The sequence below is a fragment of the Gavialis gangeticus genome, unplaced genomic scaffold (assembly GCF_001723915.1).
Source record: "Gavialis gangeticus isolate Ggan-Ray unplaced genomic scaffold, GavGan_comp1, whole genome shotgun sequence".
Lineage (NCBI taxonomy): Eukaryota > Metazoa > Chordata > Crocodylia > Gavialidae > Gavialis > Gavialis gangeticus.
Genome location: NW_017728996.1, coordinates 7,976,129 through 7,994,065, shown reverse-complemented (window position 1 = coordinate 7,994,065; position 17,937 = coordinate 7,976,129). Strand labels below are relative to the sequence as shown.

At 43.5% G+C, this 17,937-nt stretch overlaps 2 protein-coding genes across 2 annotated transcripts; both read right to left on the bottom strand.

Annotated features, from left to right (window-relative positions):
* Window positions 1-2,725: 2,725 nt before the first annotated feature.
* On the bottom strand, window positions 2,726-10,482 carry SELENOS (selenoprotein S). Its single transcript, XM_019503995.1, has 6 exons — window positions 10,362-10,482; window positions 9,817-9,945; window positions 7,392-7,498; window positions 5,961-6,050; window positions 5,729-5,807; window positions 2,726-3,775 (listed from the first exon to the last, which is right to left on the bottom strand). The coding sequence occupies exons 1-6, from the start codon at window positions 10,438-10,440 to the stop codon at window positions 3,696-3,698; spliced, it is 564 nt and encodes a 187-aa protein (XP_019359540.1). The 5' UTR covers window positions 10,441-10,482; the 3' UTR covers window positions 2,726-3,695.
* A 686-nt stretch (window positions 10,483-11,168) lies between these two features.
* Window positions 11,169-17,931, bottom strand: SNRPA1 (small nuclear ribonucleoprotein polypeptide A'). Its single transcript, XM_019503994.1, has 9 exons — window positions 17,832-17,931; window positions 17,558-17,705; window positions 16,855-16,933; window positions 15,528-15,574; window positions 14,815-14,917; window positions 14,189-14,268; window positions 12,805-12,880; window positions 12,317-12,410; window positions 11,169-11,436 (listed from the first exon to the last, which is right to left on the bottom strand). The coding sequence occupies exons 1-9, from the start codon at window positions 17,911-17,913 to the stop codon at window positions 11,378-11,380; spliced, it is 768 nt and encodes a 255-aa protein (XP_019359539.1). The 5' UTR covers window positions 17,914-17,931; the 3' UTR covers window positions 11,169-11,377.
* Window positions 17,932-17,937: the final 6 nt, after the last annotated feature.

Here is a 17,937-nt window from a genome sequence, read left to right as displayed (position 1 = left end):
AATGCCGTTAGCTGTGCCAATAAACCTGCCACTAATTTTTGAGGTGGCTTGGGTTTGTGGGATTTGGAGATTGCTTTTTGCCTCTGGAAAAAACAACAGGCCTCTTACTATCCAAGCACCAGTACAACTGTTTTTAACAAAGGGTTAATTTTCATGCTTTCCAACATAATCCCTTCTGGAGAAAAATGTTCCTGTCATATGAACATCAATGCAGCTATAGTAAACAATAATCTTTTAAATGAAAAGCTACTGGATTGTTTGAAGACAATAATTTTAGAAATATGGACATTTTGGGGAATTTTGACACAGACTTAAAACAGGATCAAGAGCAGTTATGCTACAACTCCACTTTTACTTGATACTTTCTAGATAATTCTTCCAAGGGTCTAAAACCTTCCACACCTGCTTTCAGCTCAGGGGTCAGGGGCCTTTTAAAAACCTCAGAGGAAAACCTTTCAGCTGTCTGTGTAACACTTAGCTTGAAAAGGTAAAATTCAAAGCATTCAAACTCTTCATAACTCAAACATAACTGATCAAAGGGCTCCAAAATTTGCCTTGTTCCAATATCTGAGGATTAAATGTTGATATTTTTAAAAGTTACAAGCAACCGAATGAGTCACTGTAGGCTCAAAGGAGATCTTAGAGATGGAAAAAACAGGGGTGAGCAAAGTACACATTTTCCCTCCCTGGCCCAAAGACGGTCGTTGAAGCATTCAGATCAGTTTAATACTTGGTGAGAAATTGTTAAGAAAGCTGGTTTAAGAATAAAGATATGCAGGCTGAGAACAAAACAGGTACAAAATAACCACGGCCCCTTGAATCCCACAGCCTTTGCAACTCTGCACCTTATAGCATTTTACACCTTTCACAGTCATCGTCTCTTTGTAGTGGGGAAATAGTGTCCCAGCATACGTTTAATCAGCTGCTGCCCTGTTGACCCAGCCTTGGAGGAAGAAAGCTCAGTTGTGTGTGTTGAGGCCTCTGCATTTGTTCAAGAGCAGAGGTCTCAACACAGGTCCCCCATCCCACTCGCCGCCACTGACAGGAAATCTTCGAAGTGTGCACATGGGGTCTCCCCTGCCTTCTGCTGCCCTTCCGTTTATTAAAAACAAGCAGCCCAATGTTAAATGTCTCTGACTAGAGTACGTATCACACACACCACTGGAAACTTAAGGTTTTAAGCTGAACAGCATTAAAGCCAGGCAGTGAAAGCTAGGTTCCACAGGAACATTTAACAGCTTCTCACAGGATAACCCATATGCGTTTAGATACATACTTAACAATATAAAAACCAAAACGAATATACCTAATGTGGGCAGCCTGAAACTCAGTGATATTTCACTGTAGCATCCCACGTATAGTTCATGACTGGCAACTGGAGGGCTTACAGTATAGGGAACAGTGGATCTCTCTCTCCCTCTCGAGACCTGCGTATTCAATATTAGCATTCATATGTATTAACGAGTAGAAACAACTGTGAATTGTCTCCAAATCCAATCATTTAGAAGCACAAGTTCATAAGGGGCCACAGACTATTCCAGTGAAATACTAGCACATGCCTTATGACTACAAGCCATTGTGTGCTCAAAGTCAATAGAAGAGATCAGAAACACAAGAATATTTGCCATATGTTCTTGACAGGAATTTTTCATGCTCTCTCTCACAAGACACACAAAGAAGAAGCAACCAGAGCCACCCAAGCTCTCTTTGATGGAGGATTGAAAGGGTGAGACATTCCTAACTGAGCTTTCTTCGTATCAACTTGAAGTTTATTTTCCATCCTGCACAGCTGGATGCATACCAAGAAAGGGATGAAGACCCTCCACTCTTTCCTTTAGTGCCTCTTGCATGCAAAATTTACACAGGCTTGAGTTAAACTCATCTGCTCACTATAGGCTCTTTTCAGCACAAGTGTTACACAATGTGAAGGCTGTGAAAACGGACAGCAGAGCACAGAATAGGCTTCTGTATCCAGCTGAGCTATTCAGCAGGAACTCAGCTCTATCAACTTGCCCAGGAAGGTGCCTGCAGGACCTTTAGTAGAAAGACAGCAGATGCTATATTGCAAATTAGCTTTACCCTACTGACCTACAGACAGCACCAACTCTGCTAGGGTCCACATACGGGTACCACTTGGGGTCACAGGCATAGGAGTCACCACAAGCCGATGCGGATGCAGAAACATGGGGTTAGAAGCCACATCTAAAAATCACCCTGTGTTTGAAAGTCTTTTAAATTTAAAACTAAAACAGCCCTGCATCCCTCCTCCTGACCAAATCAAGTTCATGAACTGCAATCTGCAGAGCTTCTCCAGCTGCCTGGCCTCATGCTTTGTTTTCCCATTGTTCAGCTCCACAGTTGCAGGAGCTGACTTAGCCACAATTGCTTTCCAGATTGCTAACAATTTGCTTTACTCTCATTTTCTGAAGCTTCTGCTTTTTAAAATCGATGTATTCCCAGCCTGGTGTCAAGCCTAAATGCAGTTCTTCTGAAACCTAAAGTCTTGCCAGAGAAGAATTCTCAGTACGTGTTAAAAGTTAAGAAGCCCGCTGAGAGATGCTACCCAAATACAAGACAACCCTTCACATGCAATTAGCATCAAATGAAAATTGAATCGCACTTTATATGGGATGTATTTTGCTTAGAAACACTGATCGCGCTACAACAAATGCCTACTTACTATATAAAGAGAGACGCTGTAAAAACCATGCTAGTAAGTCATAGATCTGTGATTTGTTTGCAGTGGTGTTTAATATTTACACTGGTTTGTTTTACAAAGCTGTTGAAATAGAAAAGATATAGCAAGAAACCCCTGTCTACTGTCTACCATCAGTAATCCTCACTGGTTTGTTTACCATTTATAAGGAAAACATCATTCAATGCAGCTTGTCACAGAGACTCATCTACAATAACTGGTCTTTGTGCCAACCCAAGATGCCTGAGCCTTTGTTGTCACGTTTACAGTCAACCACGGACAGATAAAGCAGTAAGCAGCCAACAAGAACATCTGATGAGACTTTTTGAAGAAGTGGCCTTGAGAATGACATTTTTTCACAAGGGTCTTTAACACATGCCTTTAATTTCCCCAGATGGACAGGTTATTGATTCTTACCCAGAAGTTTTAGAACCCCCAACTTCAAGCTTTAGGTACATACCAAGACTTTAAAAAAAATAGTATTTACCTACATCAATAACAACACTATGCCTTCCTCTAACACCTTTCTGCCAAAGATCAGAAACTTCCTAACATCAGTGAGAGGACAATAATTGTGCCCATTTTACAGATGAGTAAACCGAGGCACATATGGTTAAAGTTACTTGCCACAGGTCACTCAAGAAGTATTTTGAAATACCAGGCTTAGAACTGAGATCACCTGGCAGAGCCAGGGCCATCAGTCATACGCCACGCTGCTTCTTTAGGTGAAGAAAACCGTCGGCTGTCACTCTTTCTTACATGATCTTTATCCTCTTCAAAAAAGATCAGAAATTTCCCATGTTCTGAGGAACATCCCCCGTTTGGTCACTCACTGCATTTAGTTCTTGCATTAAAATCTGTGCGTCATGGATTTGTTTGTAAATCAGTATCTGCACTAAACCAAGTCCCAAGAGAGTCACTGTGACATGCAAGCGGTAGGCAGGTAAACAATGGGTCAGATTAAGCCTGCTAGTGTCATTAGACACTAGCAAGATTAGCCTCATCCACCTGCAGATGGGCCTCTGCGTCCCGGTCTCCAAGAGCAGGTTCCACCACCTTCTCCAGACAAAGGATTATAACCTGGAATTACAGATGAAAAGTGCATCAGGCACATAAAATATTCACCCCCAATAAAATGAGTCATTAGCACATGATCAGAGGGCAACTATTTCAAGAGGGAAGCAGAAGTCAGAGAACTGCGAGTATAAATGCGAACCATTCAGAGTTATACAAATCATCCAGTCTTGAAGGTGTTCCTTCGCAGCATGGCCCATGTTGTCAGCAACGGAACATTTTAAAAATTTACATTTCACAAGTCTGGGCCATGCTGAAAGAAGGCAAATTAAGTGACAGACCCTCAAGGGTTCAAAAATGCAGGAGCAAAATATGCACTTTGCATAGTTATATCACTGTGAATAACAGCGTTAGAGCTAACATACTACTCACTGGTCATGGGAGAGTACAAAGTGTTCCTTTTGGTCTGGGAGTTCAAAGAAGCTAGATATTCAGACTAAACTTTGTAGCAACCCATCATGGGATTTTCTTTGTTTTAATCAGTACAGAGCGGTATTAGAAAATGCATATCCCCTTAGCCCCACCTGCATTAGGCTACGGATATTTGTTCAATATTCATTATTCCAATATTATAACAAGTCAGAGGCAGATACAAATTACCTCTCTAAATGCAAGAATGCTCAAATTAATGCTTCATTTTATAAGTGTACATTTCGGGAAAAAAAAGCCTGGCAATTTTCCCTGGTCTCCCTCCATAGCGTATACAAGATGTCAGAGAGATAGATTACAACTCTCTGAACTGCCAAGCAAGCTATTTTCAAAGTCAGTCCACTGAAACCTCTGCTACTTTCCCCAGCATTATGGAAATCCCAGAAATTTAGTCAGCAACTAGAATGGTCTACACATGTCTTCAATCCACCATCATCTACCTTGCGAGCAGAATGCAGACATCTAATGCCATAATCTGTTACTTACTTTGCCTAGCATGAGCCTAGGACAGGTGCAGACAAGGGAAAACTGAACAAGTGGGCCAGCTTCTTTAGGAAAGTACTCCACACGGCTGTGGCCTGCTCTTTCCTGTTCTCCCTCACATTTTATTCAGGAAGTCTTTAATATTGAGCACTTCATAGAATTAGACTACGAGACTATGCTGAAGTTAAACTTACACACATGCCAGCATCAGCAGAAAACACATTTGTGCAGCATTTTCTACTCTATAGTAAATCAGGCTATTGGCTAAAATGTATTCAAACTTGACAACATTTCTTTGTGCAGCTTTTTGAACTTACTCCCTGCTACAATCGTATTCAGTGGGATCCTTCTATCTGATAGGTCCATGGGGAAAAATAGTAATTGTCTAGATATTATTTTTTCCTTACGACAACAGTGATTAGCTTATTGGCCCCAAGTCAGCTTTATCAGTAGAGCCAATGCTGTTTCTGTAGAAGGCAGATAAAGGACTGTTTGCAGAGTCTTTGTCTACAACAGGAATTCCATAACTCACCACATGGTATTTGAGAACCCAGGTGCAATCTTAGCTTGATATATTGTTTTAATTGCTTGTGTGCATCATATACAATACAATGCAGGAAGAAAGTATTGAACTAGTGCTAGGTATGCACCACTTACTCCAACTGGGGAAAAAAAATAGCAAGACTAAGTATTTTCTGACACCAAAAGCTACAGACTCTCAATGAGTCACAGCAAAAATGTTTCCTCAAGGAATTGAACCATTGTCAGGCTTCCCCACTGCCAAAATTTATGAAAACTCCAGAGATTACTGCACAAACCTTTATGGAAAGGTATGTGGCCCCAGATGCTAACACTGTACAGACTGAAACCCTCAACCATGAAAAGTTGCATCATAAGGTATGCGTTACATCAAGGATCAAAGTTGTCCTTTCTCTGACTAAACAGAAAGGAATCATGTCTGTATAAAAAGGCCATCCAGAAAACTGAAAAAAATGCTTAATTTTTCAAGAGAAAGGCATTTGAAAGATACTTAAGGTTCATACTTACCACCTCCACGCAGAGGCTTTTTGTCTGGCTTTGGCTTTGGGACTGCTGATGAGGTGGAAGGGCTGGATGCTGTTTCTTGCTGTTAGCATAAACTAAAGTTATTCAGAACTGATCAACACAGGTTTCAGCTAGTCATTTATAGGCATTTACTGCAGGATTATGAAAGTGTAATATAAAGTTACAGTTAGAATCATAGGAAAGTAGAGTTTAGCTTCAGATTTCCTTTCCTTACCTGGTTCAGCTTCAGATTTCCTTTATAGCTTTTTCCTTCCTGCATGCTTTCCCACATTGCTATCTTCTGCCTTCTCTTCTCTTCTTCAAGCTGAGAAAAACCCAGTTTGTAAGATTTTATGACTGCCTGAGTTAACACCTGAACTGTTGTAGAGGAAACAGCCTCCCTCTCCCCCACCTCAAAAGCCAAGGACTGCATTATTGCCTTTTTAGCAAAGAAAATCTATCACAAGCTAAACGCTGAAACAAAGAGACAATCCCTACTTTCACTTGCCTTATCTCAACAGCAATTTAAAAAAGGTCTTCCTCATCTCATCATACAGGGACTGGAAATAATACACATTCAAGTCCTGGCTATAACTCTTTTCTCCATTGTTCTGTATTAATGGCACTTGTTTTCAAATTTTGTATTCTGTAAAAGTTCTTTATAAAGCATGAATATGAAGTAATTTAACACATTAAAGCAGTTTCTGGCAGGAAAAAAGATGTATTTTTCAAATTAGTGTCAAAGCCAGGCCACTCCATGGAAGAGACACCATTACCAGCATATCAAAACATGGCCAGAACCTCTGCCCAGATCAATTTATCCAATATAAGGTATATGTTAATAAATAACAGACTGCCTTAGTTCAATGAAAATGAGGAGAAGTATACTAGTTTGCCCAGAGTCAAAGAAAGCAAAGCTTCCTCAGTCTAACTGCACTGGGATGAGATTTCTTCCAAGATGGCTATTTACTTTCTCCATTAGGCTTTAATTCTCAACATTTCTTGAAATGTTGCTGCAGCAACAAGAACTTCAAACAAGGCTTGATGGTTACACAAAAAGAGAAATATATTGCCACCTGTACTCAAGCCTGCCATGCATGGAAATGAAACTTGATGGAACTGACTGCAAAAAGAAAATAAGATGAACTAGGGCTTATAAAGCTTTTTACTGCTACCCTGATTACAGTAAGCATTCCTATGCTGTTACCTAGAGAGGAGGCGCTGAACGATGCTGTATTCCTTATTATCTCAAACTGTACTCCAAAGCTTTTAGGGCCTAACGATGCTGTGCTGCATTAAATCTACAAATAAGTCAAGCTTGCCATTAAGAAAATATATGTGCACTAGCAATGCTAATTTGAATTGTAATATAACCAGTCCCAAAGATCCATCTGCATACACAAAGACTCAGCCAGTGCAACTGCACAAATTGCCTACAGGCTTGACATTTTGAAGAATCAAGCCCTAGAGTTTTCTGTATCATTTCAGATAAACAAGCGTGCCCATGTCAGTCATTTCAGAAAATAGAATAAAGAGTTCAAGCCCTTTAATCCAAGCAGAAAGAAAGGCAGGAGCACCCCCTACTGCCCATTGATCTGGACAGATGTGCAAGAGAATACTCAACTCTAAAACTACATCACAGACACCCTTCTATCCCTTCGGTTACCTCTCTTTGTTTTTCTTTGTATTTTTCTGCTTGTGCATTCAATTCTTCTTGCATCTTTAGACGAGCTGCTGCCAGGGCTTCCTGCCGCCTCACCACCACATCAGGCTCTAAACAGCCACAGAAAAAGTGGGTAAAGCAATTGTATTCAGTTGAGGTGCACCAATAAAGATTTTTTTGGCCAATACCAATGGCCGATTATTAACCTGCCATATCAGCCAATACCTATCCTATAGCTGATATGCAGCCCAGCAGCTTGGAGAGCAGTATCTGGCTGGTAAGTCTGTTGGGGGGGAGGAGAGTGCTGGGGGGGGGGCAGATCCAGGCCCCCACAGCGAAGGAGAGAATGGGGCTGGGGCAGGGGCAGGCGCTGGCGCTGCCCAGCTGGGGTGGAATGGAGGGTGGAGCCATGGGCTGCTCATCCCACCACTGCGTGCACCCCCAGGGGAGGCATGGAGGGCACATGTCCCCTGGATTTGTGCACGGGGCAAGGGCAGGCTGCCGCTGTGTGCTCAGGGCCAGGGGTTGTGCCAGCCTCTTCCTAGCGGGGGGGCGGGCAGGCTGCACTTGGGATGGGCAGCAGTGGCGCTGGGAGGGGTGGGGTTATGGGGTGGGCTACAGCCACCCCAAAATTCACCATAGCCCTCCACACAGGCCCCCTCCCCACCAGCACTGCCACCTGCCCCTGCCTGCCTCCTTATCCTGTGCTCTATCAGCAAAAATACTAAACACCACTCCAAAGGAAAGCAAACAGCCCCAGAAAGCCATCTGGACCACCCACATCTCTTCACCACTGTCTTTTCCCAAGTCACAAGAAAATATGACAAGTCAATTATTTTACTCATCTTTGTTTTTAACTCTTGAACTTTCCCACATTCACTTTTTATAGTCATTGTTTACATAATAATATACAAATCATCATGAACGTACAAATGAGTTGATAAAGCATCAGCTGAAGTTGCATAAAAGATGCCTAATTTTTCATAACAGCATAAGAGATGTTGCCATGATGGCCCAGAGTATGTGAGAGGCAAGGGTTTCTTAGGGTGGTACCTTTAACAGGGCCAAGTGTGTTACTGGGATAAAGTCAGACACATTCTTGGACAGCACCTGATGAAGAACACTTTGCATTCAATAGCTTGTCTACTTTCTCCCAGCAATAAAGTTGCTCCAGTAAGAGATATCACCTGAAGAAATCCTTGCCTGATTTACTTTTTCATATATTTTTTTTCCTGTGGCTTGATGTGGTATAAAAGTTTACAGTAGGATGTTTATAGGCTGCTTTACTGCGCAGCAACATCTAGTTATGACCATGATAGAAAGCCAGCACAACAGGAACAGAAGAGATAATTTGCGAGGCCCCCAATGTGCCAGATGAATTGATGCCAGGCAATTCTTCATTAGACAATGCCATAACTGCATCCCATGCTTTAACGGCAGCATGAATCCAAATGAGGCCAGGACACGACTCTGCAGCATTTACCTTCTAGGGCTGCAATTTAGGAAATAACACCTGGGCACTGCCTGCAGTGCACACTATTTCAGTTGCACCCAAATGTTCTTTCACAGAGATCTCATTAAATGGAAAGTGCCAAGAGATTGTATGAAGGAGGAAATGGCTAGGGAAGATTGATTAGAAAGGTGTGCCAGGCATATAAACCTCCTCTCCCATACAGCACAAAAAACACTTTCTCGGTAGTTCTGTACAGTGCCCAGATTCGTGGCGATGGCTCCCAAAGCATCCGAGTCCTCCAGCACCCAAGAAGAACAGGCTGCTCTGAAGAGAAGCAGGGATGCCCTCGCTCCACAACCCTGCCTCATCCTGGCAAACTTCCTGCATTTCTCCCTGATGGCTGCTGCCCATCTGTGGCAGAGGTCTTCCCTTCTCCAAATGCTTCTCTTCTCCTAAGCCAGCAGGGCTAAGCTCTTTGGCAGGCATGCTGCCAATCAGCCCCGCACCTGGCAAGCACCACTCCGATCCTCTACCCTGCACGATCTGGTGCTCTGCTTTCTGCTCCCCACCTGATCTACTGCTCTTGTTTCCTGCCCTTTCTGCACTGGGTGTCCCGTGCTCTCCCCAGCCTGCCGCACACAGAGGCTGCTCGTGGCGCCACAGGCCACCCCTGTGCGGAGTCTCCTCCCGCTTCCCTCCTCACCAACAAAGCACCTACTGGCAGCTGCGGGGGCTCCCCTGGGCGAGGGGGCCCAATTCATCTGCCAGACCTTTAGAGCGGGAACCTCATCATCACACAGCTGCCTAACGAGGCCGCAGCAATGCTCTGCCAACAACTGCGGCCAGGCACTGGCTGCAGAGACCGAGGGCAGCCTGGGCCGCGGGGAAGTTCATGCCGAGTTGGTCCTGCAAGTGCCCCCAGCTCCGCCTCCCGCTAGCCTGGGGGCCACCACAGACGTGGAGGAGGACACACACCTGCAGCCGCCCCTGGTGGGTCCGGCCGGCTCCGGGCTCGGGTGCTCTCGGCCACCTTCTGCACGAGGAGGTAGATGGCGATGCAGGCGAGCAGCAGGTACCAGCCGTAGGCCGACAGCAGCGCACCCACTGAGGGGAGAGTGCGGCAGCAGTCACGGCACGGTCTGAGGGAGCATCTCCCCAGCCTCACTGCTAGGGGCAGCCCCGCAAGAGGAGGCAGTGCTGAGGCCACCGGGGGTCGTGACACTGTCTCCACCCCCAGCATGGCACCCCCCCCCGGGGGAGATATGGCACAGCCCAACCCCCCTCCCCTCAGGGAAGACATGACACAGCCCCCCCCTACCCCCTACAGCTCAAGGGAGACATGGCACAGCCCACCCACCCCCACTAACCACAGGGGGAGAAATAGCACAGCCCAACCCCCCCAGTGGAAAAAATCGTACAGCCCAACCTCCCCCACTACCTCTCAGGGGAGACATGATACAGCCCCCCCTCCGTTGGAAAAATGGCCCAGCCCGCTCCCCCAGGAGAGCGGCCGCCCTCACCCGCCCGCGGGAGGAGGTGCAGGCCGCCGTCCTCCACCGCCGGCTGTCCGGGCCCCGGCGCGCCTCCGCCCAGCTCCATCCCCGCTGCCGCTCCGACCCGCTCCCCTATCCGGATGACCCCTCACATCCGGGACCCGCCCGCCCCGCCCAGCCAATCGCAGCCTGCTTCCTCGGCCGCGGGGACACGTCGGCAAGGCTGTTGGGCTGGGCCCGCTAATCAGGAGACGGTGCTCTTCCGCAGGCAGCCAATGGGGACACGGCATGAGTCAGCGACCGTCAGGTCACAATGGCGGCGGGGGCCAATCGGGAGAGAGGCGAGGGACTCTCGGGCCAATCGCACGAGCCGAGACAGGCTGCTGTCGCTGCTGCACACACCGCGCCCGGGGGCATCCACCCGGCGCCTGCGCAGCGCGGGTCCAAAGCGCCGAGCTCGCTGCTTTATTCATCTTTATTATGAGATTCATATTTATATTACAAGACTCATTAATCCACATGGATATGGATCTCATAACTATGAATGTGAATCTCATAATAAATATTAATTAAGAAATATAAATATGCATCTCGCAATAAATACAAATATGAATCTCGTATTTATTATGAGTCCTATTTCTTAATATTTTATTATGAGATTCATATTCATATTTATATTTTTAGGTACAGTTCAAAGCACCTGACGCCTTCTGCTCCACCTGGAAACAAGTCACAGGGCAAGCAGAAAAGGCAAGAGAAAACCATGCGAGAAGAGGACACTTCCTCTGTTTTGACCTATAGACACTTCGTCGTTACCATCATTGTACACTCGTGGAAAAAACAAATGGCGATTTATTGGGCTTCCAAATGTACAGTACAAAATTTACAATGGCAATTTCACGCACGACTGTGCTTCCGAAGCAACGGAAAAACCACTGACTGACCCCGAAAGAAGAGCGGATATTAACTTGCTATGGTAAAATGAACATCTTTCTCTAGACACCAATCCGTTCGACGTGGTTTGGAGCACCCGAGGATGCAATTTAAGATCCGTTAGGAATGGCATCCTCTTCCATCTCTTCTTCCACCTCCTCTGAGGGGCCTACGAAAGGGACACAGGATAACTGACCACCAGTATAATTATAACATTGGAAAAATATTCTCCCTAACTGTCTGTGATAATATTGTTTTCCAATCAGTTTATCTTCTTCTATGGAAGAAATAAATAGGGGGTAACAGACCCCTTTATTGATACCACTAAGTATGGGGGAGCAAAGGATCAAAATTTACCACTAGAGTTAAGACTTAACAGATGCAAATCTTCATATCACCCTCCCCCATCTGACACCAAAGCAATGATTTGAAGACATCTTATTCACCCTCAAGTTACTATTCTACAAATTACTCTAGTTTTCAACTCTGCCCACCACAGCATCCATCGCTCAAGTCTACGCTGTCCAAAAAAACAAACAAGACTGGATTACTTTGCATCTTTATGGTCAGTAACCTATAACAGGTTATGGAAAATGGGTCTGAAGATTTTAGTCTGATCACACATTGCGGCCAATTTCAAATAAAATTTGAACAACACTTCATTGTTACACCTAAAATATTTTCTAATCATAGGTTTCATAGTTGATGATCTGCTCAGGTCCCTTCCAACCCTACCAAGTCCAACTCCCTGCCATGGCAGGAAAGAGTACTGGGGTCAAATGACCCTGGACCTTAAGATTTCCACAGCCTTTCACAGCATTTAAAAAACTGAGCTTTCTTGAGGTATGCGCCTTTAAATATCCGTCCCTTTGTTATATACATTTAACCAAGGCATTTTGGACAGATTCATAAATTTATGACACCAATTTTTTTCCCCACCACCTTTAACTCACACTTCCAACCCACCAGTGGAGATCATGCATCTTGTCTGGGACATGATATTACTGGGTCAGCCTGTTACAAACAGAAAGTTTAGGATGCATAATGACCTGCTTTTCGCTCTCTCCCGGGTATCTGACCCGACTGCAACAAACCCTTAAGTCTCTCCACTTCAGCCAGAGTTGTAGCATTGGCGATGGCATTCTAGAAGATGAAGTGATCAACAACACGATGAACACACTCAACTGACATGTTAACTGCTTTCTGATAACACCTGGTTATCAAAAAGAAGTACAAATAATACTGAAATAAACACAAAGTTATTGACTGCAGTGGGAAGTATGTTGATCAATTCTGTGATCAAACCTAAACTCAGAATAAAGTGTCGCCAAGATCAAGAGAGAGAGATATGGGAAGAAAGATTAAATTTGACTGAGGCTTGTGCCGTAAGGAGCCCAGAAGAAAGATGATCAGAGCATGATTTTGCTTTGTTGCTTAAGACATAGCAGTGTGACAAGTTACCAGGTAGGGAGCATTTTTAATCCAGGACAGTTTCCCTGGTTCAGTTCTCCCTATGCAGAGTCTCCCAAAAAGTTACCTTAATTGCCTCAACGTCTCCTGGGGACGGCCCAGCTTTCTTTTTGTCAGTTGGCAAACCAGCACCTGGATTGAAACTTCAAAGAAAAATAAAGACATGTCATTCACACTCCTGTGGAGATTATCTGCTTCTCTAGCTTCCAAAAGCAAATGCTTTTGGAAGCATTTTATTCAATCAAGTGTAGTATCTTATCTTTGTTAACAAACTGATACAATGAAGAATTGTCTCCTTCAGAAACACCAGCAAGTCTGTCTCCCCACCTCCCACCTGCTCCTGAAGAGAAGCAGGCTTTATATTGAGATTATTACAGATCAGATAAATGATGAATGATATATCAGATTTGGATGTTGCTGAACACAGCAGTTCCACTGCATGAATGAGAAGCAAGGTGGATAAAAACAGATATTAAAAAAAAAAACTACTTAAAATGTCATATTCCTATAGCAACCTGCACAGCAAGGCAAGGGCAATCTTTTTAAGATAAATGAAGGAAAAAGAAATACTAACTAGCAAATACTTGCTGCCAAAAAAGGCAAGTTTAAACCAGTAACTAGTGGAAGTGCTCAGCTATATACATCCACCCAAAGTTGGCTTAAGTGCTAAATCAGATTTATACTGCATTAGCCTATTTGCAAGTACAGCGAGACTGTGTCCTTTGTTTTATTGTATTCAACTAGTTCAGTTTAATCAATTGCTGGTTCTAAAACCTTCATGCTATAAGAGAAGACTCAGCTTAACTACGGTAACTAACACTATATTAATTTAATAAGCCAGTAGACAATCTTTATGTATCCAGTATATTTAAAAGTAGTCTTATTTAACTGAAAGTTTTAAAATCTTGATTCACAAATGCTAATTTTCATTCAGTTTGATATGAATGAAAAGTACAAAATAGCAATCTCACTTTTATGTACAAATTCGGAAATGGAATAAATATATATTCAGCTAACTGCTTAAATAGATGTGCATATGTAGAGCATAGCCTCTGTGTTAGAAACATAGTACTAAGTTTAAAGGCTGTATTTAGTTGCAAATCAATGCATTTTAATAATCACTATCCAATGAGAATCAAGTTATTTTTATGCAAATAACTAGAAGTACTAAAAATAAAATGCAAAACAAGAGTGTTTAAAAGAGTCAGCTACTCAAACCCATGCACCCTGGCCAGATACCACTTCTTTAAAATATTCTGAGCTGTATTCACCACCATCCAAAGCGAGGATGCTCAGAACTACCATATCCGGCAAAGCACTACCAGAAATGTTAGGACATCCAGCCCACGACTAACATTTCAATTTACTTTTTTGCCGAGCCCTGCACACATTGACTGAGGTGGTGTTTCTGAAGGGGAATGCCAGTTTAAATTGGTTATCTTTTATCTTACGTTTTTGTTCTCCTGGCAATATCCTTTGCAAGTTGTGCACCCCGTTTGCCCTTGAACATTTTCTCTGCCTCCTGACGCTCCTACAGTGATACCACACACACACACACAAAGTTAATTTAAGCAGGAACATTAGGTATATTTTGCACAGCTTCTTCCTTTAAAAGAAGGCTTCTTTGTCCCGTTTGCATCAGAGCACCTTGGCATCTGGACCAGATTTAAGAATAAGCATTTGAACTTACTGTCAAAATGCTTAAACTCGATGAATATCAGCCTAATGTTCTTAACACCCATTTGTCTTCCCACCCATTTGTCTTCACAGGGACTCCTTATTTCATCTTTCAAAGACCTGCGTGTCTATTCAGGGCACCAAGAATGGCAGAGAAGAGCAAAGCATGTACATAAGCAATGCTACAAGACATAATTAAACCAGATATTTATTTAAATCAATGAACTGGTGAAAGAAAAACTGGTTCAAAGCATGCAGTCATTCAGTACTTAGTTCGATACAAATGAAACTTACAACTATGGAAAAAGCTGAGATTGGTCCACAGAAGGTTCAACAAAACAGGAACAAATATCTGCCTCAGAGCCTTACAGCAAAGAAGCTAGGAAAATACTAGACTTACTTTTAGCTTTACTTTTTGGAAATCCAACACTCTGACTTGCGGGACCTTGTGAATTATATACAGTCTGTAATGTTTCTTATTTGTCACAGGATTCCTCAATATGCTACAAAGAAAATATTATGAACAGATTCTGAATATGAGAACATACTGTCTAAAGTATATATTGTAGAAAGTCCTCGCACACTAACAAACAGACAGTCCACCCAATAAGTGCAGAAACAAAACCTTGTTCTTGATCCCTATGAAAACTACAACACCAAAGTAGCAGAGATTGGTTTACTAGCTTGATAAATTTTACTGCAAGTTATAATAACCGTCTCAACCACCTTCTAAAATGAAAATAAAGACCAACTAATTGCTTACTACATTTCTAAAATGCACAAAAAGCTGTTTCAATTGTATTTCACTGCATTATGATGAACTTCTAAGGATTACTGAACAGCATGATTTATATTTAGACTGAAATATTTTGTAAGAAAAAAAAATCTAGATTTTTACTTCTGTGAAGCTAAAATAAGTAACAGAGAACACAGCACTTAATGTGAATGTAACAGCTCATTTCTATTTACTTTGATAGCCTTTTGGCAATTTGAGAGCTCACTCATCAAAATTTATGCATCTTTAACCAATTTAAAGCTGTAGTTAAGCATAAGGAAATATAAAACATGGGCTTACATTAATAAAATCTATTCAAACAAATTAAGATTTCATACCTCAGGTAAGTCAGTGATTTAACAGTTGTCAGTGGATCCAGCTCACCCTGAAAAATGGGAATGTAATGAGTTATTTCATAGCAGTCCAAAACTAAAAGAAGCTGATTCAAGTCTACAGTACTGTCAATGACATCCAGTCACTGGTCAAATACAAATTATACCTAGTATGGTGCTAGGCCCAAAAAACCCCAAACCAAACACACATGCACCCCCACACCTCCAAATCATGTCCATTCAAAAATATTCAAATGTGTTACCTTTCTACAAGAAATATCCTGTCAATATTTTTATAAAATGATGACAAATACTTTGCACTCATTCACATAATCATACTACCAAAATCTTCACTAGAGACAGATCTTACAGATAATATTTATTCAAGGTAACAGAAACAGTAGTAAGCAAGTTTCAGGTTTAAGCTACAAATAGCTGATGGAGAACTAAGTAGGCAAGTATTAAGCATGCCATCAAGCATTTCAATATGCTTTGAGTTCCATACTAAAGACTAAGTTATGCTCCAATTTATGCCAGTGCAACTGCACTGACTTCAGAGGAGTTGTACAGACGTAGCCAAGAAAAAAATAGCCTTGAGTGGTAACGTACTAACACTATTATTCATTGACGAAGAGTACAAAATTCAAGAGGTAGAGATTAGGAAAAAGTATTGAAAAAAAATCCTACTTTGGTATGCAAACGAACAGAAAACAAAGTTTAAAATTAAATAGTTCTGGGTTTGTTTAATTCACAAGATTGTGAAATGAACAGACCAAAAACACTAAAGCATTAAGATGACTTTTGTGAAACCTCCTCATCCTCATTTACTAAAATCCCATGCCCATTTTACTAGTTAGCTCATTCAAGTCTAATCAAACTAGAATATTAAAGAAAAAAAACCTTATATTTTCTCTAACTGAGCTGCACATTTTCCGTTACACTATGCAGTATCAGAAGGCAAATGCTAACTAATGCCCCAGTCCTGGGAACAGTGCTGGACATCCTTAGCTAAATGAGATATTCAATCTATTTACATACTATCATCTTGTAACTTTTATATGAAAAAAATAAATCTCAAGAACATCTCCTGCATGTCAGAATGATTACCCTTGTAAGAACAGCTGTCCTGATGTACAAATGAAGACTAACACAATGATTTTATCTTCAAATGATTATGTAATATCTATATCTCTTTGCATATACATACATATAAACGTATGTGTTGCTATATATCTATATATCGAGAGAGAGAAACAGGGAGCACAAGAAAAACAAACAAACGACACACACGTAACTTAAGCTTGGTCAAAACTATTTTTAATGGAGAACTTACCAGCTCTGCAATGTTATTGTTAGTCAGAACGAGCTCCTGAAGGTTGGGTATGGCCTGTTCGAGCCCTTCACCAATCCGACTACAATAAACATATTAAATAAAAGAAGAGCCAAAGTTTATTTTATACTCGATACAATTTTAGTAAGAGTAATGGAAAAAAAACTGCAATCTGCTGCGATGCATTTTAATCATCAGACGCCCCCCAGATTCATGGGGATCAGAGGCTGCGGGGAGCATCTGGGCTGTTATGATCTTTATCTCCTGCTACAGAGCAGCTCCCGCGCACCAGTGTTGCCTGCCCATCGTCTCCCATCTCCCGGGCTGTCTCCAATTTACTGTTGCTGGTACGCGGCATAACCATGAGCGAGAGCCCCCGCGCAGGCAGGCTCAAGCACATCCCAGCCTCCGGCTTCAGCTGCCTGCCCGCGAAACAAGGATAACTCAAGGCCAGACGCTGGAGGTCCAGAGTCGCGGGCTGAAGCTGGCAGCCGCAACCTGCGAGCCCCGCTAGGAGCCCGTCCGCAGCTCTGCCACCACACCCTCCCCCGGGGAGGCAATGAACGCCCTGGGACGAGCCCGTGACAGGTGCCTTTCCGCAGGGCGTTTTCTGCCCCACGCCACTGCAAAACGAGCACGGACGGAGCCTGCACCCAGGCGACAAGGGTGCGGCCTGCCCCCGCACGGGGCCCCGGCCCCAGCCCACCAGATGCGGTTGTTGTTCATGAGCAGCGTCTTCAGCCTCTTGAGCAGCGGGAACCCGTCCAGCTTGCGGATCTCGTTGTCCGAGAAGTCGATGGCGTCGAACTGGTCCAGAGTTGCGCCCAGGTTCTCGATCACCGGGATCTTGTACCCTACGGGTAGGCAGACGGGCGGGGGGGGTCAGCACGGGTCACTGCAGCCCCCCCACTTATACCTCCTGGGGCAGACCCTCATTCCCCTCCCCCACAGCCCCCCCATGCCGCGCCGCGGGCGCTCACCGCGCAGGTCGAGCTCGCGGTCGCGCACAGCGTTGGTGTACTGCGCCGCCTGCTCAATCAGCTCGGCCGTCAGCTTCACCATCCTGCCGCCGCCAGCCAGCCGGCC